The sequence below is a fragment of the Neoarius graeffei genome, chromosome 3 (assembly GCF_027579695.1).
Source record: "Neoarius graeffei isolate fNeoGra1 chromosome 3, fNeoGra1.pri, whole genome shotgun sequence".
NCBI lineage: Eukaryota > Metazoa > Chordata > Actinopteri > Siluriformes > Ariidae > Neoarius > Neoarius graeffei.
The window spans coordinates 105060909-105088500 of NC_083571.1; the positions used below are offsets into that span (position 1 = coordinate 105060909).

At 42.1% G+C, this 27592-nt stretch overlaps 1 protein-coding gene across 1 annotated transcript in view; it reads right to left on the reverse strand.

The window, feature by feature from the left end:
- Nucleotides 1-27592, reverse strand: part of ryr3 (ryanodine receptor 3) — a 296068-nt gene that overhangs the window by 220559 nt on the left and 47917 nt on the right. Inside the window, exons 4-15 of the mRNA XM_060915728.1 lie at nt 22839-22859; nt 18725-18739; nt 18227-18301; nt 17873-17951; nt 16810-16922; nt 16616-16715; nt 16329-16422; nt 16094-16168; nt 10949-11105; nt 10242-10406; nt 5149-5270; nt 819-999 (exon numbers count right to left, since the gene is read on the reverse strand). Coding sequence (XP_060771711.1) covers nt 819-999; nt 5149-5270; nt 10242-10406; nt 10949-11105; nt 16094-16168; nt 16329-16422; nt 16616-16715; nt 16810-16922; nt 17873-17951; nt 18227-18301; nt 18725-18739; nt 22839-22859 — 1197 coding nt within the window. The remainder of the gene's footprint in view (nt 1-818; nt 1000-5148; nt 5271-10241; nt 10407-10948; nt 11106-16093; nt 16169-16328; nt 16423-16615; nt 16716-16809; nt 16923-17872; nt 17952-18226; nt 18302-18724; nt 18740-22838; nt 22860-27592) is intronic.

Here is a 27592-nt window from a genome sequence, read left to right on the forward strand (position 1 = left end):
CACTTCTACCCAGCGTGAAGCACTGACAGTCATGTGGTTGTGACATCATCGTAAACAAATCCGTTCTACTCATCCAGACGACTTCGCAACGGCGCCGTTGCCAGATTTTTTCACTCTGGAACCCGTTCTCAAAAGATTTCGTTTTGGGGCACCCAAAACGCCGGTGCCGTGTGGACGCCAGGCCGAAACGATAAACAATTTTATCAGATTCACCTGAATCCGTTGCCGTGTGGACAGGGCCTTAGTTGAGCAGTTCTTGACATAATATGGATTACTACAGTTGTGGAATAGGGCTATTTACTGTATTTTTATTATTTATTGTTTAATCTCAAATGCATGAAGAGGGCAAGAAATCCCACTAATTAACTTTTGACGAGGCTTGTTAATTGAACTGTTAATTGAAAAGCATTCCAAGTGACTACCTCATGAAGCTGGTTAAGATAATGGTAATAGTGTGCAAAGTGTCATCAAGGTAAATGGTGGCTACTTTGAAGACTCTAAAAGATGAAACATTATGGTTTTTAATTTTTTTTACACTTTTTTTGCTTACCACATAATTCCATATATGTTCCTTATTTTATTTCATAATTTTGATGTCTTCAGTATTGTTCAACAATGTAGAAAATAGTCAAAATACAGAAAAACCTATGAATGAGTAAGTGTGTCCAAACCTTTGACTGGTACTCTACAAACAATCTACAGATGTGGCATATAGAGACCAAGTTGAAGAACACTGACATATTTCTTTAAACCATCTGATTAAAAAATGCATACATAGGGAATATTGAACTGTGCTTTACTGTGTGCACTGAACTGACCTCCTCTTTGAAAAGGTCCTGGCGTTTGATGAGCGAGCGGAGCTGCCTCTGCTTCTCTTCATGTTCCAGCTCAGAGTCAGGTTGTTGGAAGTAGGTGATGAGGTCATTCAAGGTCTGTAGTACCTCTCCCACTGGTAGACTCACTCCTGATGCTTTCTCACCCTTCAGTTCATCCAACCCTCTGACACCAAACAAGAAGAGGGCAAAAGTTCATTTTCTGGTCCAGACCACTTCTGTTGATTTTATAAGAATATAATGGTAACATTTTAAAATACCAGTTATATTATACATCCATTGGGTTCAACTGGGCGGAACGGTGGTGTAGTGGTTAGCGCTGTCGCCTCACAGCAAGAAGGTCCGGGTTCGAGCCCCGTGGCCGGCAAGGGCCTTTCTGTGCGGAGTTTGCATGTTATCCGCGTAGGTTTCCTCCGGGTGCTCCGGTTTCCCCCACAGTCCAAAGACATGCAGGTTAGGTTAATTGGCGACTCTAAGTTGGTGTTTACATTAGAGCGGATCATCAGATTAACGTTTTTAAAACGATTCGCGTGCACACAGCACCACCAATACACAATTCGCGTGCACACAGCAACGCCAATACACGGATACGCTAACCACATGACCAATTAGACGGCACGTCACATGATCCCAGTGCATATCGGGCATGCGCAAGTCACTCACCACTTGCAAGTGGAAGGATGGCAAGCGAACACCTTCTCCAGCAGATAAACACACCTGGCTGTGATGTTCATGTTCTCACTGAGTTTAAGCGCCTGAAGGAGGTAAATAAGTTGAAATGTGTAAATAAACCTCAGTGCGGCTCAGCGCTTCCTCCTGCGCTCCAAATCACTCCACCCTGAACAGCGAGTGCCCTCTGGAGGGTGCGCACTCCGGCCCTGCGCAGCTCACAGAGCGCGCGAGTGAAGCGCACGAGCAGTGATTCAGGACTGAGCCGCTGTGTGTGTGATCCCAACGCCAGCAAATCAGGAAGGTGGATGTCACAGTGACGTTGTCCAATGACGACGTCAGCTAGAGCTCAGCACAGCGTTTCCTCGTTCCTCAATGTTTACACAGCACCGGATCAGATACGAACTGGGTTGAATACGTGGGCCCTGGCTGATTCAAGTTGTTCCGCCTGTGGAGTCGTTTCCCGGCGTTTTAATGTGCACGGACAGTGCATCCGTGACGAAAACGAGACGGATACGGTCTAATGTAAACACCACCTAAATTGACCGTAGATGTGAGTGTGAATGGTTGTCTGTGTCTATGTGTCAGCCCTGTGATGACCTGGCGACTTGTCCAGTGTGTACCCCACCTTTCGCCCGTAGTCAGCTGAGATAGGCTCCAGCTTGCCTGCGACCCTGTAGGACAGGATAAAGCGGCTAGAGATAATGAGATGAGATGGGTTCAACTGCATTACGAAAAAGCAATATAAAGAGGATTTATTGAAGTAGAAAACTCTTAACATGCTGCAGGATGTTCTTGATTGGCAAGCATATGCATATATATGAGCTTTTACAATATGACCAGCTCTATCATTCATTTTAACACCTTGTTACTGTTGACACACCTAAGAAGGCCTGGCTCACAATTGCTATGTGATGTGCTTTGTGTAAAAGTGTAGTCATGCTGGAACAGGAAAGGGCGTTCTGCAAACTGTTGTCATAAAGTGAGACACATACAATTGTCTAAAATGTCTTTGTACGCTGTAGCATTAACATTACCCTTCAGTGGAACTAATGGGCCCAAATCCTGAAAAACAGACCCAGACCATTATCTCTCCTCCACCAAACATTACAGTTGGCACGATGCATTCCAGTTGGTAGCATTCTCCTGGCATCCACCAAACCCAGATTTATTCATCGGACTGCCAAGTAGTGAAGCATGATTTATCACTCCAGAGAACACATTTACCGTGCTCCAGAGTCCAATGGCAGTGTGCTTTACATCACATCAGCCAACAATTGGCATTGTCTGTAGTGATCTTAGGCTTGTGTGCAGCTGTTCACCATGGAAACTCATTTCATTAAGCTCCTGATGCACTGATCCTTCCCATTTCACAATAACAGCACTGTGGCAGCGGGGGCGTGGCCAAGCATCGGTTTGCGAATGGAGGGCGGAGTCAGGGAAGGTGAGTGGTCAAATTGCTACACCTGTTGTCAATTAATGTGTGTTTGTGTGTCTCTTGCAGTGACGGTGCTCCATAAAAGGAGTAAGAGAAGTGGAGGAAGAGAAATTGGGACCCAGAGCACGACGGTGTGTGTGTCTGAGTGTCTGTGTGTGTCCCAACTGAGAAAGATTTGTGCTAAAAAGCCAAATAAAAGTAAATTTGATGCTAACAACAGCCTGCCATACTTCTGTGCTCCACCCACATCCGGGCAACTTCTACAGTGGTGCCAAAACCCGGGAGTGCAGAAGGGAACCCCCCCATGGAGTCCTCGATCTGTCCCTCTGAGTTACATGTTGATCCTGGGATTGAGATGCTGACCTCTTCTGCTCCTCAGACCTGCTTGATCCATCCTGGTGCCCTGTGTCTGGTTGGAGTCTCATCGCATCGCTCCTGTAGAGGACGGCCCCATGAGGACAGTTGAAAGTCACACCTGGAGGACACTCGGGACTCTTACAGTAATGCTTTTATGGCTGAGGACTACAGTTGACTTGCTAACTTTAGGACTGCAGTTGTCATGAACAGTTTTGCACTCAAGTTTCCATCAATGAAGAGTTTATAACATCAACGAAACTGACTTCATGTTAAAACTGTTAATATTATAGTCATGCTGTCTGTTGTTGCCCAAATGAGGATGGGTTCCCTTTTGAGTCTGGTTCCTCTCGAGGTTTCTTCCTCATGTCGTCTGAGGGAGTTTTTCCTTGCCACCGTCGCCACAGGCTTGCTCATTGGGGATAGATTAGGGATAAAATTAGCTCATGTTTTAAGTCGTTCAAATTCTGTAAAACTGCTTTGCAACAATACTTATCACTAAAAGCGCTATACAAATAAACTTGACTTGACTTTAAAAACCTTGTCCATGCCCTCACCACGGCACAGCAAAATCAGCATCAAGCGCTGATCACCCTCCAAAAGGAGCAGGAACAATGGTTCAAAGCCTTGATTCTGGCCCAACAAGAAGACCGCCAGGCGTTTCGGCACCACTGTAGAAGCTGCCCAGATGTGGGTGGAGCACAGAAGTACGGCAGGCTGTTAGCATCAAATTTGCTTTTATTTGGCTTTTCAGCACAAATCTTTCTCAGTTGGGACACACACAGACACTCAGACACACACACCGTCGTGCTCTGGTCCCAATTTCTCTTCCTGCACTTCTCTTACTCCTTTTATGGAGTGCCATCATTGCAAGAGACACACAAACGCACATTAATTGACAACAGGTGTAGCGATTTGACCACTCACCTTCCCTGACTCCGCCCTCCATTCACAAACCGATGCTTGGCCATGCGCCCGCTGCCACAAGCACTTGCAATTGACCAGGGCAGATCTAGTAGGGCAGAAAATGTCATGAACTGACTTGTGATAAAGGTGGCAATTGATGCCAATACCACATTTAAAGTCACTGAGGTGTTCAGTATGACCCATTCTCCTGCCAGTGTTTGTCTATGGATATCATGTGGCTATGTGCACCTATAAAGTAATGGGTGTGGCTGAAATGCCTGAACTCAATAATTAGGAATGGCCATTAGGCCATACTTTTGGCTATGTTGTGTACAGGGTTTTATAATTTTTTTTTTAATTGCTGAAATGAAACCAAGCATTCATCAATTATCCGTAAACACTTATCCTGTGCAGGGTCGCGGGCAAGCTGGAGCCTATCCCAGCTGACTATGGGTGAGAGGCGGGGTACACCCTGGACAAGTCACCAGATCATCACAGGGCTGACACACAGAGACAAACAACCATTCACACTCACATTCACACCTACAGCCAATTTAGAGCCACCAATTAGCCTAACCTGCATGTCTTTGGACTGTGGGGGAAACCGGAGCACCCGGAGGAAACCCACACAGACACGAGGAGAACATGCAAACTCCGCACAGAAAAGCCCCCATCGGCCACTGGGCTCGAACCCAGAACCTTCTTGCTGTGAGGTAACAGTGATAACCACTACACTACGGTGCCGCCAAAACCAATCATATAAGAAAAATATTATTGACCCACTTTCCATAAACATTTAAAAGTAGGTCATTTTGGCCCAAACAAAAGATATGATTTTAATACCACTCTTCTTACTTCATTACTAACTGATTCTTGCTCCAAATATCACTCCTGAATCTTGCATCCTTTTATACACCAGTCAGTTATACCAAGGTAATGAAGAAGTACCTGATGAACTGGGTAAAGAGATGTGTGGTGTTTCGGATGATGCGAGCTGCTCTGGACTCCTCATGTTGGCAGAGCTGCAGAATCAGCCCATCATCCATATGACCCTCTGGATACAGGAAGGCCTGCATACAACACACGCTTGCTCACAAACATATTCACAATACTCAGAGAAACAGTTTTTCCAAGTTGAGTCCTCCTTTATAAGATTATTACAAAGTCATAAAAGTACATTTATACTGTATACAGAAAAGAGAAAAAGCTCTGCAGCTTTTGTAGCCCCACAGTAGCCCATGTCCTAGCCATCAGTAATAATTCCAAACCTTTTGAAAGTGTTCTCTTCTCCTGAGCATAGGCTTGACATCTTGCTGGGAGTGACATTGGAACAAGTGTTTATAATAATCAGATGGCTATATTTATAACACAGCACTGCTGAATTAGTGAATCTGATTGGTTTTCTGAATTGGATAGATTTTCTGTAAGTCATGATATACAGTGTGTATTCATCCCCCTTGGTGTTTGTCTTGTTTTGTCACATTACAAGCTGGAATTAAAATGGATTTTTGGGGTGTTAGCACTATTTGATTTACATAAAATGCCTACCACTTTAAAGGTGCATTTTTTTTTTATTGTGATACAAACAATGATTAAGATAAAAAAAAAAAACAGAAATCTGGAGTGTGCATAGGTATTCACCCCCTTTTGTATGAAACCCCTAAATAAGAGCTGGTCCAACCAATTCACTTCATAAGTCACATAATTAGTTGATTAAGATCCACCTGTGTGCAATCAACATGTCACATGATCTGTCACACGATGTCTGTCCAAATCAACCTGTTCTGGAAGGACCCTGACTCTGCAACACTACTAAGCAAGCAAAATGAAAACCAAGGAGCCTCCAAACAGGTCAGAGACAAAGTTGTGAAGAAGTATAGCTCAGGGTTGGGTTATAAAAATAATCCCAAACTTTGAATATCCCATGGAGCACCATTAAATCCATTATAGCAAAATGGAAAGAAAATGGCACCACTACAAATCTGACAAGACCACAAGTTGGCCTAGTGGTTAGCGTGTCCGCCTCTCGATTGGGAGATCGCGAGTTCTACTCATGGTCGGGTCTTCATACCAAAGACCATCATAAAAATGGTACCTACTGCTGTCTGACAAGGCACGCTGCAATACAGATGCGAGTGGGGAGTCAAACTCTTGTAGTTACCAGAGGACTAGCCCCCCACTGTAACCCTAGCTATGTAATAGGTGAGAGGCCGAGGGCTATGGAAACAGAGATCGGCGCCGCCCTATGCGCCACATGGCGTGGGAAGGACTTTGATTTGACAAACCTGACAAGAGAAGGCCGCCCACCAAAACTCATAGACTAGGCAAAGAGGGCATTAATCAGAGATGCAAAAAAGACCCCAAAGATAACACTGAAGGAGCTGCAAAAATCCACAGCGGAGATGGGAGTATCTGTCCATAGGACCACTTTAAGCAATGCACTCCACAGAGTGGGGCTTTATGGAAGAGTGAGCAGAAAAAAGCCATTGCTTAAGAAAATACATTTGGGGTTTGCCCAACAGCATGTGGCAGACTCCCCAAACACATGGAAGAAGATTCTCTGGTCAAATTAAACTAAAATTTATCTTTTTGGCCATCATGGGAAATGCTATGTGTGGCGCAAACCCAACATCCTGAGAACATCATTCCTACAGTGAAGCATGGTGGTGGCAGCATCATGCTGTGGGGATATTTTTCATCTGCAGGGACAGGAAAGCTGGTCAGGATTGAAGGAAAGATGGATGGCACTAAATACAGGGCAATTCTGGAGGAAAACCTGTTTGAGTCAGCCAAAGGTTCACGTTCCAGCAGGACAATGACCCTGAACATACTGCTAAAGCTACACTGGAGTGGTTTAAAGGGAAATATTTAAATGTCTTGGAATGGCCTAATCAAAGCCCAGATTCAATTGAGAATCTGTGGCATAACTTGAAGATTGCTGTCCACCAATGCAACCCATCTAACTTAAAGGAGTTGGAGCAGTTTTGCCTTGAGGAATGGGCAAAAATCCCAGTGGCTCGATGTGCTAAGCTAATAGAGACATACCCCAAGAGACTTACAGCTGTAATTGCAGCAAAAATTGGCTCTACAAAGTATTGACTTTCGGGGGGGGGGGGGGGGGGGGTGTGTGTGAATGTATTTTCTTAAGCACACTTCAGATTTCTGTTTTTGCTTCTTAATTATTGTTTATGTCACAATAAAACAACAATGCGCACCTTTAAAGTGGTAGGCATTTTGTGTAAATCAAATGGTGCTAACCCCCCCAAAAATCCATTTTAATTCCAGCTTGTAATGCGACAAAACAGGACAAACATCAAGGGGGATGAATACTTTTGCAAGACACTGGACACATGATGCTCTGGTTAATGGAAGGCTAGTAATGAATGGATTAATAATCTTATTGTTATTTTGCAACTTAAAAAAACCGCAATCATTGTTGATGCTTTCTGCAAGCAGATGGTTATTGAACATTAATGGAGTCTTGGGTGTCAGTGCTTTGTAACACATTTCCCACCACAGGTGAGTCTTCAGGACTTCAGGAGTCTTCAAATAAGAAAATCATGTCATTCATTAATAAGTTAAAAATGTACCAATTTCTGTGAAATAATAGGAATAAAATACTTTCAGATGTGCTTTTATTGGAAAATGATCAACTTCCACTTTGCACCTGGCTGCATCACACCACACCATCTTTGATTATTAGCCCATCCGGCCGACAGGGGATGAGCTTTTGTCATCATGTGTTGTCCATCATCCGTCCATCGTCATCCACATTTCATGAAAATCACTTCTTCTCTCTCAATTCTTCACTGATTTTTATTCTTTTTGGCAGGGAGGTTGGCTTCCACCCAAATTTGCATAATTGCAATTAATAATGAAGACATGGCGTAATTAAGCCCTAACGAGCAGTTTCCACACCAATCGCTTCTTCTCCCTCAGTTCTTCACCGATTTTGATTCTTTCTGGCATGAAGGTAGGGCTACCTAGGGTGCACATAACTTCTACCCAGATTTACTTAATTACAATTATTAATGAAATTATGGATTAATTAACCTTAATGAGCAGTTCAACAAAAATCACTTCTTCTAGGTCAATTCCTCGCCATTTTGGATTCTTTCCGGCAAATAGGTCGGTATTCTTAGGGTGTATATAGCTTCTGTATATAGCTTGTATATAGTGTATATAGCTTGCAACATTTATTGCACAAGGTGGCCCACTTTAGATCGCTCCTTCTGGACTAGACGGGGCCGGAGTGAGCTACGCCGTCATTGACCGTCTTGTTTCGTTCCCCGTCATGTTTTGTTCATTATATAATAATCCATGACAAGCAAGCAGTGAAATGAAGACTGCATGTTAGTTGTACCCAGTGTGAAAAAAGTGACAAGCAGTGGTTGCACGTTTTAAGCATTTGCTAAAAAGATATTGGAATAAAGTTTCTCAAGTACAGGAGTTCCCTATTCCACTCAGGTTAAAGCAGGGAAATTGACAAACTACACCACACTCTGGCCCTCCAAAACTGAATTCAGCACCCCTGCTCTAGGAGGTTTTGATGTCTGTTATACCCTGTCCACACTAGGGATTTTGTACCGATACGAAACTACTTTCGTACCGCAACACCTGTCCACACTAGCAACTATACCGGTACTGTAGCGGTATAACTGTATCGGTACGAAACCCACAAATGTATGGGTTTCGTACCGGTACAGTATCGGTACTGTAGCGCTTCGCTGTAGTGTGGACAGATGAAGCGGCTCTGTATCGATACAAATATAATGCGCATGCGCAAAGTCACACACCTCAATCGATGTCTTCGCTGAATAAAATAGTGAAGAACGGAGATTCGTTTTCTTTGTTTCTTTCTCAACTGCCTCGCGCGTTTTATACGATTCGACTGAATAAATGACCACCAGAAATACAGACTGTACATTGACGACAAAAAGCACACACACGGTGTTTCATCCGTACGGAAGCTGAGAGAGGCCCTTCATATAATCCTATTATTCACCTTGTTATCCCGAGATAACGACATAATTAATTCGAGATCTCGAGAAAACAAAACAATTATTCCGTGATCTCGAGAAAACAAACAATTATTTCATGATCTCGAGTAAACAGCTGAGAAATGGTTCATTCAGGTGCGCCAAGAGACTTGTGATATGCTGACTTTGGGGCTGTTTCTCATTCTGTATAGACGCAACTTTGGTCATTAGAATGTCTGGAATAATCGATCACCTAATAAGGCAATATTTTGATCAGGGGTTGACACAGGGAGAGATTGCATTAAGTCTTTTAATAAGGGATAATTTCAAAATTAGTCCGCGGCACCTCCGCAGAAGACTGGCCCGGCTTCGTCTCTACTGACGGAGATACAGTGATCCAGCTGAGATCATGAAATAATTGTTTTGTTTTCTCGAGATCTCAAAATAACGGATGCAATATATTCTTGGAAGGAAGTTACTCGGTAACCACGGAAACATTTCGTGCACGCGCATTTCAACTACCGTGAAAGAAAACCGCAAACATTTCTCGCTAGTGTGGACAGATGCACTAAACTGTACCGGTATACTTTGTATCGATACAGTTATACCACTTTCATACCGGTATAAGTGTGAACACAGCATTAGATACTGTAGGTAATTGTTTAAGATGTTTTCAGAAGTGGCGCTGTTGTTTCTGGACTTGGTCCCAGAATCAAGCTGCATGTCACAGCACTGAGGAAAAAAACTGAGCCAGAATGCCTAATCCTGACCACTTGAGAGTGACACCGTGTTTTGTGAGCAAAGCACGGTGTCACTATGTCCTCCACATTATCATATTTAAAGCATGGTGTGGAACCAGAGTCTACTGCAGTTACACATACACATACTGACATGAGGCTGTCTCACAAGCCCTTTAATCTGAGCTCGGGTCATGGCATGGGCAGATGCAGCCATTCAAACCCACGTAATGTAACAGTGCCAATGTGGGATCAAATTCCATTCCTGGCTTCATTAATTTATAAGTTAATTTTCACAACATGTAATACCACTTGATTTCCTCACCCTTCTCTTGAGAGGCCCAAGGCGTGAGGATTTTGCATCTGGTGCCTGATATGACAGCCACAACCCTGTTGCCACATGCATGATGAAGCAGACTGAATCACCGTACTTGATCTCTGCCACCCCCATGCCATCAATGTCCCGCTTTGGGCCAGAGTCCACTTTGTCCTGCAAAGGATGGATAAAATAAATAAAGCAAATAGACAATCAGTCGATTGTTGGTGCTCTCCAATTCCCCATCCGGAGCACTTGGCATGATTGACTTCAAAAATATTTCAAGCCTTAAATGAAATGGACAGCAATTTGCAAGTGGAAAAGCAAATGCTGTTGAGACTGAATAAATCAAAGGCAGAGAAAGGTAGGTCAGTGACCTTCTTGCATGACAACTTGTTAAAGCAGAGGCATGACGAATTGATGTTTATAATAATGATGAATTCACTGTTTAGATAAATGACTGAGAAGGCACTGTCGCAATTACATCTCTGGAGTAGATACAGGCAGGTGTGTGTGTGTGTGTGTGTGTGTGTGTGTGTGTGTGTGTGTGTGTGTGTGTGTGTGAGAGACAGAGAGAGCGAGACCGAGAGAGAGAGAGAGAGAGAGAGAGAGCAGTAAATACAGACGCACTGCACCATGATTTGTCACAGCAGGTTACATGAGTCTTAAAGCCCACCCTGAACTGGTTTCCAACTTTTATACCAAACAAATCAAACCTTGCTTGGCCTGAAGCAGAATGATGTGGCAGTAGTGTCAGACTTCTCCCTGTCCAGCAGCACCAGGCCACGGTCCTCTGTCTGACCTAGGTAATGGCCAGTGGAGAGGTGGCGCAGGCGGAAGGGCTGACCCAACCGAATATGGCTCCCACTCCAGCTGTGTAACATAAAAGAGCCCACAAAAAAAGTGTAAGTCTCCCTGTAATGAACATATATCCTATACACTCGCTGGTCACTTTATTAGGCACACCATACTAATGCTGGGTTGCTCTCAGGACAGCCTCAGTTCTTCGTTGCATGGATTCCGCAAGGTGTTGGAAACATTGCTTTGAGGTTGTGGTCCATATTGGCGCGATTGCTTCACATCAATATTGAAAATTTCTCAGCTGTACATTCATACTGCAAATTCTACCACATCCCAAAGGTGGCCTACTAGATTCAGATCTGATGACTCAGGGAACCAGTTTGCGATGTCTCTTCCTTTGTGCATTATCAAGGTGGAAGTTGGCAGTGGCTGTCCATCGCTAGCGATGATGACTGCTTCATTAGGATGCACAGAAATGCAGATGGGTTGCGAGGCCCACACCAGAGCGACAGAGTCGCCCACAGTGGTGGCACCAACAGCCCGGCCGAGCCGCTATGGAAATGTCTGGCTTTGTGACTCTTGCATACTATTCTCCTCTCCTAATGAAGCACCTTGCACGGTAAGGTAAGTCAAGTCAAGTTTATTTCTATAGCACTTTTAACAATAGACATTGTCGCAAAGCAGCTTTACAGAATTTGAATGACTTAAAACATAAGCTAATTTTATCCCTAATCTATCCCCAATGAGCAAGCCTGTGGTGACAGTGGCAAGGAAAAACTCCCTCAGACGACAGAAGGAAGAAACCTCGAGAGGAACCAGACCCAAAAGGAAACATCCTCATTTGGGCAACAACAGACAACATGATTATAACATTAACAGTTTTAACATGAAGTCAGTTTCGTTGATGTTATAAACTCTTCAATTGATGGAAACTTGAGTGCAAAACTGTTCGTGACAACTGCAGTCCTAAAGTTAGCAAGTCAACTGTAGTCCTCAACCATAAAAGCATTACTGTAAGTGTCCAGAGCATCTTCCAAGTGTGACTTTCAACTGTCCATAAGGGGCCGTCCTCCACAGGAGCATTGTGATGAGACGCCAACCAGACATAGGGCATCAGGATGGGTCAGGCAGGTCCGAGGAGCAGAAGATGTCATGCCCTCATTGTGTTGTCTCTCTGGACCTCCAGACCTGATGCCAAGTGGTGCACAAAAGTGCCACAGACCTGACGGGTATGGAAGTTGCCCTGCAGTGACAGCTGACTTGCCATCCATTGTGATGCCATCCGTTGGCCATTTGAGTGGCTCTTCTGCATGCCATCTGGTGGTGTGCTGTTGACCCTGTTGGGTTCATCTGCCACACTGCACTGAAAAGCACCCTGCTGCCAGCACCTTTATGGTGATGTACTATTTAACCCATAGCTGAAACCTAGGCAGGTGCTACCACTCCGGGTCAGAGCCGACCTGGGAGCAATGGTAATTAAGGGGTAACTCCACCTTCCCCAGTACTCGAATACTCCTGGACCTGAGACTCACCACCAGTTGCAATTTAAAGTCATCTCATCTCATCTCATCTCATCTCATCTCATCTCATCTCATCATCTCTAGCCGCTTTATCCTGTTCTACAGGGTCACAGGCAAGCTGGAGCCTATCCCAGCTGACTACGGGAGAAAGGCGGGGTACACCCTGGACAAGTCGCCAGGTCATCACAGGGCTGACACATAGACACAGACAACCATTCACACTCACATTCACACCTACGGTCAATTTAGAGTCACCAGTTAACCTAACCTGCATGTCTTTGGACTGTGGGGGAAACCGGAGCACCCGGAGGAAACCCACGCGGACACGGGGAGAACATGCAAACTCCGCACAGAAAGGCCCTCGCCGGCCACGGGGCTTGAACCCGGACCTTCTTGCTGTGAGGTGACAGCGCTAACCACTACACCACCGTGCCGCCCATTTAAAGTCATACCCAGGACTAAAGGTGGAAGTAGCCATTATAAGATGGGTAATTTGTGGTCATCAAGGGTCATAATATGGTTTCTTATGGTCAGCAAAAATAAAAGGCTGTGGCATTCAAAGGTATTAAAGGGATTGGTATTAAAGGGTCCTTGATTGGTATTAAAGGGCCTAAAGGGTGCCAATGAAACATTCCCACACCATTATACAACCACCATCAGCCTTAACTACTGACACAAGGTGAGTTGGGTCCACGGATCCATGCAGTTGATGCCGAATTCTCATCTCATCATCTCTCTGCAACCCTACAATGTTTCAGAAATTGAGATTCATCAGAACAGGTGACATTTTTATGATCTTTGTATATCCGGTTTCGGTGAGCCTGTGCCCATTGTGGCCTCAGATTCCTGTTGTTGGCGAGCAAAAATATTATACATTTCAAAAGGCGGAAGGTCAATGATATGACATGCATTTTTTTTTTGTCTTCAAGTCTAATGTTTTCCTATATAACAATTTAATAAATACATAAAATACATTACATGAATCTACAATCTTCCCTGTATGCAAATGCATTTTCAGTTAATCAAAACAATATAAATTTTAGTCATTTTTGCCTTCCAAATCTAAAAACCATCAAGTGATCTGACCGTCTGTCCATATTTTGAGATTAAGTAGACTATTAAAAAAAGAGGGGTGGCACGGTGGTGTAGTGGTTAGCGCTGTTGCCTCACAGCAAGAAGGTCCAGGTTCGAGCCCCGTGGCCAGCGAGGGCCTTTCTGTGCGGAGTTTGCATGTTCTCCCCGTGTCCGCGTGGGTTTCCTCCGGGTGTTCCGGTTTCCCCCACAGTCCAAAGACATGCAGGTTAGGTTAACTGGTGGCTCTAAATTGACCGTAGGTGTGAATGTGAGTGTGAATGGTTGTCTGTGTCTATGTGTCAGCCCTGTGATGACCTGGCGACTTGTCCAGGGTGTACCCCGCCTTTCGCCCGTAGTCAGCTGGGATAGGCTCCAGCTTGCCTGCGACCCTGTAGAACAGGATAAAGTGGCTAGAGATAATGAGATGAGATTAAAAAAAATAATGCTTTTATGTTTAAAACCTTTACATGCAAAAAATGTTGCAAAATAGAACTGCTTTAAAATTCTTCAATTCTGATTTCCTCAAATATAACAGGGGATGAACGATGTTTCCTTCAGCATGCTTTTAAGAAAGAGTGGGCCAGATATTGCATCATAAGGAAGACCTCAAATGACTTTAATGATGCAATGACAAGGTAAGTAGTGTCCCGCTAAGCCAGGCTATTTCCTGATATAAAAGCAGAAGCCATGGCCTACTGGTTAGAGGAAGCAGCTTTAGGACCAAAAGGTCACCGGTTTGATTCCCTGGACCAGCAGGAATGGCTGAAGTGCCCTTGAGGAAGGCACCTAATCCCCAACTGCTCCCCAGGCTGCTCTGGGTATGTTGTACGTTGCTTTGGATAAGAGTGTCTGCTAAATGCCATTAATGTAATGTAATAGCCATAAAATTATGTTACAGTACCCATTAAAGCTTCATCTGAATAGTGAATGTGAAGAGATTCCATTCACATGATAATAAGCACACATACAGCAAGAAATTTTCACAAAGACTTTGACACATAGTGTGGGTCTGATGTTTTAGCTTGAAAAATTTACATTTATGGGTTTTTCACTATTATTATTATTATTATTATTATTATTCCATCCATCCATTATCCATAAACACTTATCCTGTGCAGGGTCGCAGGCAAGCTGGAGCCTATCCCAGCTGACATGCGAAAGGCGGGGTACACCCTGGACAAGTCGCCAGGTCATCACAGGGCTGACACACAGAGACACACAACCATTCACACTCACATTCACACCTACGGTCAATTTAGAGCCACCAATTAGCCTAACCAGCATGTCTTTGGACTGTAGGGGAAAACGGAGCACCCGGAGGAAACCCACGCGGACACGGGGAGAACATGCAAACTCCGCACAGAAAGGCCCTCGCTGGCCACAGGGCTCAAACTCGGACCTTCTTGCTGTGAAGCGACGGCGCTAACCACTACACCACCATGCCGCGTGCCCATTATTATCTCATCTCATCTCATCTCATTATCTCTAGCCGCTTTATCCTTCTACAGGGTCGCAGGCAAGCTGGAGCCTATCCCAGCTGACTACGGGCGAAAGGCGGGGTACACCCTGGACAAGTCGCCAGGTCATCACAGGGCTGACACCTAGACACAGACAACCATTCACACCTACAGTCAATTTAGAGTCACCAGTTAACCTAACCTGCATGTCTTTGGACTGTGGGGGAAACCGGAGCACCCGGAGGAAACCCACGCGGACACGGGGAGAACATGCAAACTCCACACAGAAAGGCCCTCGCCGGCCCCGGGGCTCGAACCCAGGACCTTCTTGCTGTGAGGCGACAGCGCTAACCACTACACCACCGTGCATAGGCTCCAGCTTGCCTGCGACCCTGTAGAAGGATAAAGCGGCTAGAGATAATGAGATGAGATGAGATTATTATTATGGTAGCCCAAGCAGAAAAAGGGAAAATATGCAAAACTACACAGACAGTAACCCAAGTTCAGGATTAAATCAGGAACCCTGGAGCTGTGAAGCAGCAACTATACCAGCTGCTCCACTGCACCATCCATTGGACAAATCATTCTTAATATTGTTTGAATTTAGTACATTTTTTAAATAGATAATTTAGCCACCTCGCTACATAACAGTGAATATCAAGTGCCTAACCCACTCAGAGTTACATAATCACTGTAAAGGTTTTTGGATAGGAGACACTCTCCGAACTACTTGTTCGTGCATAATTGGAAGAGACAGCCTAGAGATCGATTAAATTTTAGATGGGTAGGTTATTTAAAATTTAACCGTGACTGCAGGAACTGACAGTTCTGACAGTTTTGACCTTGTGAGGACATTTGGCTGGTCCCTAAGAAGAAAACTGCAGCTTTATATAAATAAAAATTGGAATGAGCCCAAAGGTTCCCTTTTGTTACTGAGGAAAGGATTTGGGGAAGGTCTTGACAGATAAGATAGTAATGTGTGTGTGCGTGTGTGTGTGTGTTCAGTCACCTGATCCGAAGTGGCTCTATCCTCCACAGAGACCTGGCCCTGGACCCTGATTTCCCAGCCTCATAGTTCACCAGCCTGTGGACAGACGCTGCACTCAGATGCTGATGTGTTTTATTCACACAAGGGTAATAATCGCAAGTGTGACTCATGACTCATACATAACAGTAATGTGCACTGTCAAATGCCATTAATGGCAGTCATTTTAAATCCTAACAGCTCAGGTAGAGTGCCGCACCTCTGCTGCTCAGCAGACTGGTCTGCTCCTGGTATAGTAAGGCTCTCATCATGTCCATGGAACAGGCGTATCACATGCCCTCCGAGTAAATATCCTAAAGAACACAAGGTGTGCTGATTCTTCAAAAAAAAAAGTATAAAAACTTTGCCTTACTAAAGAGTTATGTTTCTAATGATCAACAGCAGAACTGCTTTATAAATGCTGCAGTAGAAATAACTGACATATGAATGCAGCCTGGTTCCAGAAAATATACTGTTGTCATTCTTTAATGTAAGAAATAAACTGACCCACTGCCACGTTGCTGCCGGAGCAGGTCGGCTGCACATTCCACAGTGTTTGCATGAAAGAAGCATCCACTTGTATGTTTCCATTGGACATGGACAGATGCTGAAATAAATCAAACATATAATAATGTGCCAGTGCACAATCAAACGTATAATAATGCCCTGTTTGTAGTGAACATATGTAAATTTATTCTCACCAAATATCTCTCTGAGGACACACTGACCAAAATGAGATCATCACCAATGCGAACCTTTTCACCCTCAGATCTCTGTTTCGAGGCTGGATGGATGGTCCACCAACAGGCCTCGCCTTCAAGAAGGAAAACAAACAAGAACAGTTTCATAAACAGAGGAATAAAGTCAACGTTCCTTTCACTAAGATTTTACAACTGTGAATAAACCATATTATTCCATCCACATTCACTGGATATGAGCAATCGCACACTCTGATTGGCTACTCTACTACTGGGCTATCAGCTCATATACCATGAGTAGAGAAAAACAAAATGGCGGAGCGTGTTGCTGAACCAATCGAGGATGAAATAAAAGCTCTACTCGAAAACAAAACCCACAAAAATACAAAAAAAATAAAGCAACAAAACATGGAACAAAAGTATTTGATGGTATGAATGTATTTTTTTAATTTTTCAATAATTATTATTATAGCATTTTTCACAAATTGCTACGCATTCACATTTCGCCAGTTTGTTTACATTCTAAGCGGAAACTATTTTGTCGGACGTTTTGTGTAAAGTTTTTATTTATCGAATTTGCAAAAATTATAAATATAAATGCAATGTTTCTCAAAAGGCAGTGAATGCGGATATAACAAAACAGTTATTCCACTCAATCTCGTCGTACATGGCTTATAGTCAACTCGGTGCTACGCACCTCATTGGTTATCAGCTCAAGTACGACTCGATTTCATGGAATAACTGTTAAATTTGTGATGGTATACCGTGATTAAATCAAACTGGTCAAGTGAAGGTCTTTTCTGTAGATACATATCAAGATATCATATATACAGTAGATGTCTTCCAGTGATGGCCTTCTCAAATAAACTCATCTGACATTCTCAGTGATTAAAAATAGTAAAGACTCAGTATTCAAGTGCGGGAGCATGTGTCTAAGAGTGGTACTTTGAACTGATGAATGAAGTTCTTCCTTTTTTTTTTTTTGGTTTCAATGTCACCAAGGACAGAAGCCCTCAAAACAAGCCTTAAGTTGTTGAACACTATTCTGTATTTGAATCTGAAATACCTGTTGAGTCCTCCTGTAATCCTACATCAAATGATAGCTTGTCTGTCAGAGACCTTGATGTCTTTAAACAGGCTAGATACTGTTAGGGGAATAGTCAAGAGAGAAAGTCATGTAAGGACATCTGCAACTCAAATAACAAGACGTACGAGCATTTCTAAAGCACAGACATGTCAAATATACTGAAATAATGAGAGCATCAAAATCTACACAAATCCAGCATTTACAACAAAGTTCTATTCATTAATCAGACTGAAAGTGACTAATCAGATCCTTTGTTCATAAGATTTGATGTGTGGTTGCACCAGGGGGCTAATCCTCCCCTCAGTGTCTTTAATTGGAGTAGCACATTCTCACCATTCCACTAAATGAATGCCTCAGTAGGATGGCGTGACCATACAGCAGTGTCCGATGTCCACCCCCCTGTCCTGCCTGGAGATAGAGAGAGAGAGAGAGAGAGAGAGAGACAGAGTTAGCAAGAAGAAGTAGTGTGAATACTGAGGGAAAGAAATATTACTGTTTTCACAGCAAGCGATCTCCAGAAAAAGTAGGACAAGAGAAAGAGAAAATCTTTTGTCACTTTAAACGTATGAACCAGTTTCATGAAAACACTGAACCGAGCACATGCTGGGCCACTCAGTTGCATGTGTTAGGGGAATATTTCCTGTTCATTTGATTGAACAGGAAAAAATTTCGTTGTACCGTAGATGAGGAAATGTGACAAAAAAAATCCTTTAAAATGCAGAATGATTTCATAATAATTTCACAAAAAAATGATAAAAGTGTAAGAATTATTTATACCACACTACTTTGGAAAAAAGAAACGCAGATTAGAAAAGCTATAAAACTACTTACCCGTCTTATAAACTTCTGAAAGCATTCGGGTGGGAAAAATATTTTTCTTTAATAAAGCATTTTACAATACATTGGCAATACCAAAACAACACCATAAACTGATTTAGAAATATATACTGTTGCTGAAAGCAACCCAAGATGTATTAATCAGTGGACAGAAACAAATCTTTCTTGTAAATTAGGAATGAAATGGAGGGAAAAAAACCCAAGATAACACTCCCAGCTGTTATTTCAAGGCTGTGCTACATATTTCTTGGCTGACACATTACATGGGGCTCAGTGACCTTTGGTTGCTGGTCACTCTGATATCTTGCTATTAAAAGCCCACACGATGCAAATTTTACTTTAGACATTCGTTTCATTCGTGAACCCCTTACAGGAAAATCAAATACATTTCACATGTGATCGTATACACTACCGTTCAAAAGTTTGGGGTCACTTTGAAATGTCCTTATTTTTGAAAGAAAAGCACTGTTCTTTTCAATGAAGATCACTTTAAACTAATCAGAAATACACTCTATACATTGCTAATGTGGTAAATGACTATTCTAGCTGCAAATGTCTGGTTTTTGGTGCAATATCTCCATAGGTGTATAGAGGCCCATTTCCAGCAACTCTCACTCCAGTGTTCTAATGGTCCAATGTGTTTGCTCATTGCCTCAGAAGGCTAATGGATGATTAGAAAACCCTTGTACAATCATGTTAGCACAGCTGAAAACAGTTGAGCTCTTTAGAGAAGCTATAAAACTGACCTTCCTTTGAGCAGATTGAGTTTCTGGAGCATCACATTTGTGGGGTCGATTAAATGCTCAAAATGGCCAGAAAAACGTCTTGACTATATTTTCTATTCATTTTACAACTTATGGTGGTAAATAAAAGTGTGACTTTTCATGGAAAACACAAAATTGTCTGGGTGACCCCAAACTTTTGAACGGTAGTGTACTTTTAATCTGTGATTGTATGAGCGTTATCTGGATTACATGTTGAAAATGTATTTCAGTGTTATGCGGTGAAATTGGAATAAATGTGAAAAATAAAAAAGACTCAAGAAAAATCACATGATTTTTCACATGATTAATGATCGTGCTACAATTTAAAAATCATGTCACATTAATGAATCGTGAAAAATCACAAGTGAAAATAAATAAATCGTGTGTAAAATTGTGAAACGCAATGAACCATGTAAAATCACGTGTGAAACTCAATGAATGCTCTGTTTAAAAAAAAAATCACATGTTAAATTCAATAAATAATGCGAAAAGAAAATCACTGAATCACCTGGAGGGAAATCACATGAGAAAATAAATGAAAATAAAAGGAAATTAAAAAAAAAATTCTACATACCATGTGCAAGTTTCAGATTTGAAATTTGTGATTATCCAAACGCCACATGTGAACTTTATATGACTTTTCTGTAAGGGTATACTGTAAAACTCAAAAACAAGAAAAAAAATACAGTGTCTTGCAAAAGTATTCATCCCCCTTTGTGTTTGTTCTGTTTTGTCACATTACAAGTTGTAAATAAAATGGATTTTTGGAGGGTTAGCACCATTTGATTTACACAACATGCCTACAGCTTTAAAGGTGCTCATTGTTGTTTTATTGTGACACAAACAATAATTAAGATTAAAAAAACAGAAATCTGGACCATAGATATTCACCCCCCCATATCAATACTTTGTAGAGCCACCTTTTGCTGCAATTACAGCTGCAAGTCTCTTGGGGTCTAGCCACTGGGATTTTTGCCCATTCCTCAAAGCAAAACTGCTCCATCTCCTTCAAGTTAGATGGGTTGCGTTGGTGTACAGCAATCTTCAAGTTATGCCACAGATTCTCAGTTGGATTTAGGTCTGGGCTTTGATTAGGCCATTCCAAGATATTTAAATGTTTCTCTTTAAACCACTCCAGTGTAGCTTTAGCAGTATGTTTAGGGTCATTGTCCTGCTGGAACGTGAACCTTCATTCCAGTCTCAAACCTCTGACAGACTCAAACAGGTTTTCCTCCAGAATTGCTCTGTATTTAGTGCCATCCATCTTTGCTTCAGTCCTGACCAGCTTTCCTGTCCCTGCAGATGAAAAATATCCCCACAGCATGATGCTGCCACCACCATGCTTCACTGTAGGAATGGTGATCTCAGGGTGTTGGGTTTGCGCCACACAAATGGCATTTCCCATGATGGCCAAAAAGATCAATTTTAGTCTCATTTGACCAGAGAATCTTCTTCCATGTGTTTGGGGAGTCTGCCACATGCTGCTGGGCAAAGTCCAAACATGTTTTCTTAAGCAATTACTTTTTTCTGGGCACTCTTCCATAAAGCCCCACTCTGTGGAGTGTATGGCTTAAAGTGATCCTATGGACAGATACTCCCATCTCTGCTGTGGATTTTTGCAGCTCCTTCAGTGTTATCTTTCGTGTCTTTGTTGCATCTCCGATTAATGCTCTCCTTGCCCGGTCTGTGAGTTTTGGTGGATGGCCTTCTCTTGTCAGGTTGTGGTGGTGCCATATTCTTTCCATTTTGCTATAATGGATTTAATGGTGCTCCCTGGGATATTCAAAGTTGGGGATATTTTTTATAACCCAACCCTGATCTATACTTCTCCACAACTTTGTCTTTGACCTGTTTGGAGGCTCCTTGGTTCTCATGTTGCTTGTTTAGTAGTGTAGCAGAGTCAGGGTCCTTCCAGAACAGGTTGATTTATACAGACATCATGTGACACTTTGATTGCACACAGGTGGATCTTAATCAACTAATTACGTGACTTATGAAGTGAATTGGTTGGAGCAGCTCTTATTTAGGGGTTTCATACAAAAGGGGGTGAATACTTATGCACACTCCAGATTTCTGTTTTTTCATCTTAATTATTGCTTGTGTTGCAATAAAACAATTTGCACCTTTAAAGTGGTAGGCATGTTGTGTAAATCAAATGGCGCTAACCCTCCAAAAATCCATTTTAATTCAAGCTTGTAATGCGACAAAACAAGACAAACACCAAGGGGGATGGATACTTTTGCAAAACACTGTATATAATCTTGAGTGCAGCTTTAACAGCATTTAAGCATCTGTTATGAAATGGTCATATAATGTGAACACAAAAAGAAGTAGGTAAAAAAAATAGATGAAGAACTGGAGATGGAGAAGTCATGTGGGTGAAATAATAATAATAATTAAAAAAAAAAAAGTAGTAGAAATGTTTTTGTGGATTTGTGTTCAGACATTTTCACTCTGGAATCAACATTCCAGAACATTTCCTCTTCTTTGGTACCCGTGAAATTTGACTGGTTCATAGATGAGCTGTGAGAAGGAAGGCATCAAATCTCAACAAAGTCGAGTTTAGGACACTTTACAAGTCTTGCAGCTTATTAACAGGAATATTAACCAGTATTTCTTAGCAACGTGACAATTCATGTGTCTGGTGTGAACTGTGCTATAGTGTCTGTGTTGTATTATTTGTTATTGTTGTTTTTTCAAAGGTTTGTGTTGTTATAATCCAATCGATTTTGTGGTGTTATAAACAGTAATGTTAGCAAATGAGCTGCACAGAACTGAAAGAAAGAAAAAGAAACCCAACACTCTCGTTTCAGAATAACTTGGTTATCATGTAGAGCACGTAAACCCCCAAGGGCCATGGTGATGTGTAGTGCATGTATTTTTCCATATTACTTTATGTAGAATAAGCTGCAGCAAAAGCATTTCACTTTGGGGGGAAAAAAGTCTTACTTCAGCACATTGATTTTTCACTGCCAGACTTTCATTATCTGAGAATTTGATTCAGCCAATTACACTTGTGTCCAATTTTTTGTAATTGCCCTTTCCAACTCATATAAAAGTACCTGGATTTTCTGTTTCTCTGTGAAAAGAGAGTGTTGGTGCCCGGAAACAAATTGGATTTGTCGCTTATTAGTTTGGTTAGTGTCTCAATAACTTCTTGTGATTCGAACAAATAATACAGACCAAAAAAATCTATTTGAGTATTAAATGCTGCTGATTTATAGGGTGCTATTTGGTGAGACAGATCTGGACCACATGAAGGTTAGTTGTTTTGTGTTGTTTTGTTTTTAATTAGGCTTCGTGCATATTGTCGAAATGGGGAATGAACTGTAGACATAACATACCCATCGCTCATGATCAGGATTCTAGCCATGTTGAACAAAAAATACAGATGTACAGTTAATAAAAGCAATAATGCCTTTAGCAATTTGAAAATAACAGCTAAGATTGGATTCATGATGTCGTCAAAAGAGCATTTCAACAGTCACAAACATAGAAGTCTGTTAGGTCACCAATTATACCAATATTAACACATGTTAAGACAGAAACAAAATCTCTATTACATTTCAAACACAATGGACAAGTGACACATTAACGGAAAAACTGGGAGCTACAGTGTCTTGCAAAAGTATTCATCCCCCTTGGTGTTTGTCCTGTTTTTCGCATTACAAGCTGGAATTAAAATGGATTGGGGGGGGGGGGGGGGTTAGCACCATCTGATTTACACAACACGCCTACCACTTTAAAGGTGCAAATTGTTGTTTTATTGTGACAAAAACAGTAATTAAGATGAAAAAAACATAAATCTGGAGTGTGCATAGGTATTCACCCCAGAGTCAATACTTTGTTGATCCACCTTTTGCTGCAATTACAGGTACAAGTCTCTTGGGGTATGTCTCTATTAGCTTAGCACATCTAGACACTAGGATTTTTGCCCATTTCTCAAGGCAAAACTGCTCCAACTCTTTCAAGTTCAATGGGTTGCGTTGGTGTGCAGCAATCTTCAAGTTGTGCCACAGATTCTCAATTGGATTGAGGTTTGGGCTTTGATTAGGCCATTCCAAGACATTTAAATATTTTCCTTTAAACCACTCCAGCGTCGCTTTAGCAGTATGTTTATGGTCATTGTCCTGCTGGAATTTATACAGACATCATGTGACAAATCATGTGACACTTTGATTGCACACAGGTGGATCTTAACCAACTAATTACGTGACTTATGAAGTGAATTGGTTGGACCAGCTCTTATTTAAGGGTTTAATACAAAAGGGGGTGAATACTTATGCACAGTCCAGATTTCTGATTTTTCATCTTAATTATTGTTTGTGTCACAATAAAACAACAATTTGCCCCTTTAAAGTGGAAGGCATGTTGTGTAAATTAAATGGTGCTAACCCCTCAAAAATCCATTTTAATTCCAGCTTGTAATGTGACAAAACAAGGGGGATGAATACTTTTGCAAAGACACTGTATTTTATGGTGTTGGGGCATTTTGTTTGGCTTGGTTTGGTCCTCTTATAGGGAAAATTCACTGCAAATCAGTACAATGTTACTCTAACTGATGGCCTTTATCCTATGATGAAACATTCCTATCCTGATGGGAGTGGTCTCTTCCTGGATGATCCCGCCCCCATCCACAGGGCATGATGGTTCAGTGAATGGTTTAATGCAGTGCATAATTTCTACCAGTTCATGCAGACACAGGGGATCTGGCCTCTCAGATTTTGAGTGCCTGACTTCTGGGACTTACATATGTTTTTTAATCAGATATTGCTACACCTTTTTTCTTTTAATAAAAATAATCACTGCCATGATGACTGAAAGGAAGCTAGTAATGATATTCTCACGTTATCAGTCACATGTGTATCGTGGATATGGTGACAAAAGGCAGCTGACGTCATTTCTTAAAGAAGTAAGCAGAAGTAATATGGTAAATCAAAATACTACAAATTGTGTGTTTCTGGATTTTTAAAAGGCCCCAAACTGCCACAGACAAGCAGAAAAAATTGTGTTATTACTACGAGATTGTAAATTACATGACAGTTGTGGAGTAATTTATATAATTCGGCAAGCTAAGGAAGTCTTTCTTTCACTGGTATCAGTATTTGTGGTGTTATATTTGTGCTATATTATATATGTGCTATCTTCAAAGTGACGGACATGCAGTATACCGATGACAACACTGCACTGGCTCACTTGCCTGAAGAACTGTAGCGATCGGTTATGACTTCTGCGCTGCCTACTCCCGGTTTAGCCTCGCTGTGAACACCAGCAGGACCAAAATCCTTGCCCAACCTCCACCCGGAGCTGATCCACCAGACTGCAACATCTCCATTGTGGGAAACAATATCGAGTGCATGGAGCACTTCCCATACCTTGGTAGTTTTCTCTCCGTCCAGTGCACTTCAACCAAGGACGTAGAGAACAGGCTCCATGCAGCACATCTTGCGTTTGGGAGACTCACAAGCCGGGTGTTCAAGAACAAGGACCTCAGCCATTGAACCAAACTATTGGTCTACAATGGTGTTGTGGTCTCGATCCTCCTTTACAGGTACGGGACATGGACCCTCGACTGCCGAGACCTGAAGAAGCTGGAACAGTTCTGTCAGAAGAAGCTCTGCACCATCCTCAACATCAGTTGGGATGCCTACATCACCAACATCACAGTCCTCAAAAGAGCCAGGGCAACCAGCATAGAAGCGACCATCATGAAACACCGTCTTCGCTGGTTAGGTCACATTGCCTGCATGGATGAAACAAGACTCCCAAGGATGATCCTCTTCGGTGAGCTGAGCACAGGGAAACACCCCCGGGGCTGTTCCATGCTACACTACAAAGACCAGCTGAAGCAGACCCTCACAGCAACCAACACAGACCCCAAGACCTGGGAGGAAGCAGCTAGACAGCGTACCAAGTGGCAAAATACCATCTGTATAGGGATGGAACTCTTTGAAGCGAACAGAAGAACGAATCTGGAAACCAACAACAGCACAGAAAAGAGAAAGATGCACAACCTCAATCACCAGTGACCTTTCAGTACCATCAATGCCCCCGAGTTTAGGAAGGAATGAAATACTGTGATACAAGGAATCGCCGACGACAATGTTTGAAGGACATTAGGTAAGACCTAGTGTTCTGAGCAAAATGTTTATTATGAGTTTGAGCACATAATTTGAAGCTCAAGAAACATAAGAAATGTGCAGTTGATTCTTCCAGTCCTCCGAAACTGAAATTTTATGGTTGCAATCCCTCATAGTACCATGGTCATCATACCTATTGGCCCTATGTCTAAGACAGCATTCAACACTATTGTATTACATGAAGTATTTCAAGTACTACCGTGTCTATATATTCTGGGATCTTTTCCTTCTCTGTCCACTTGTTGGATCACCTCTCCTTTGGTATTCTGGTATCTCATGTTTTATAAATTAAGCAATGGTTTGATGACTATGAAAATGATGGAAATTATACAGTGGTGCTTGAAAGTTTGTGAACCCTTTAGAATTTTCTATATTTCTGCATAAATATGACCTAAAACATCATCAGATTTTCACACAAGTCCTAAAAGTAGATAAAGGGAACCCAGTTAAACAAATGAGACAAAAATATTATACTTGGTCATTTATTTATTGAGGAAAATTATCCAATATTACATATCTGTGAGTGGCAAAAGTATGTGAACCTTTGCTTTCAGTATCTGGTGTGACCCCCTTGTGCAGCAATAACTGTAACTAAACGTTTCCGGTAACTGTTGATCAGTCCTGCACACCGGCTTGGAGGAATTTTAGCCCATTCTTCCATACAGAACAGCTTCAACTCTGGGATGTTGGTGGGTTTCCTCATATGAACTGCTCGCTTCAGGTCCTTCCACAACATTTCATTTACTTTGACTTGGCCATTCCAAAACATTAGCTTTATTCTTCTTTAACCATTCTTTGGTAGAACGACTTGTGTGCTTAGGGTTGTTGTCTTACTGCATGACCCACCTTCTCTTGAGATTCAATTCATGGACAGACGTCCTGACATTTTCCTTTAGAATTTGCTGGTATAATTCAGAATTCATTGCTCCATCAATGATGGCAAGCCATCCTGGCTCAGATGCAGCAAAACAAGCCCAAACCATGATACTACCACCACCATGTTTCACAGATGGGATAAGGTTCTTATGCTGGAATGCAGTGATTTCCTTTCTCCAAACAGAACGCTTCTCATAAAAGTTCTATTTTGGTCTCATCCGTCCACAAAACATTTTTCCAATAGCCTTTTGGCTTGTTCACATGATCTTTAGCAAACTGCAGACGAGTAGCAATGTTCTTTTTGGAGAGCAGTGGATTTCTCCTTGCAACCCTGCCATGCACACTATTGTTGTTCAGTGTTCTCCTGATGGTGGACTCATGAACATTAGCCAATGAGAGAGAGGCCTTCACTTGCTTAGAAGTTACCCTGGGGTCCTTTGTGACCTCGCTGACTATTACATGCCTTGCTCTTGCAGTGATCTTTGTTGGTTGACCACTCCTGGGAAAGGTAACAATGGTCTTGAATTTCCTCCATTTGTACACAATATGTCTGACTGTGAATTGGTGGAATCCAAACTCTTTAGAGATGGTTTTGTAACCTTTTCCAGCCTGATGAGCATCAACAACACTTTTTCTGAGATCCTCAGAAATCTCCTTTGTTTGTGTCATGATACACTTCCACAAACATATGTTGTGAATATCAGACTTTGATAGATCCCTGTTCTTTAAATCAAAAAGGGTGCCCACTCACACCTGATTGTTATCCCATTGATTGAAAAACCTGACTCTAATTTCACCTTCAAATGAACTGCTAATCCTAGAGGTTCACATACTTTTGCCACTCACAGATATGTAATATTGGATCATTTTCCTCAATAAATACCGGTAAATGACCAAGTATAATATGTTTTGTCTCATTTGTTTAACTGGGTTCTCTTTATCTACTTTTAGGACTTGTGTAAAAATCTGATGATGTTTCAGGTCATATTTATGCAGAAATATAGAAAATTTTAAAGCGTTCACAAACTTTCAAGCACCACCGTAACTATATGTTGGATATTGCTGAAACAATATTTGAAGTA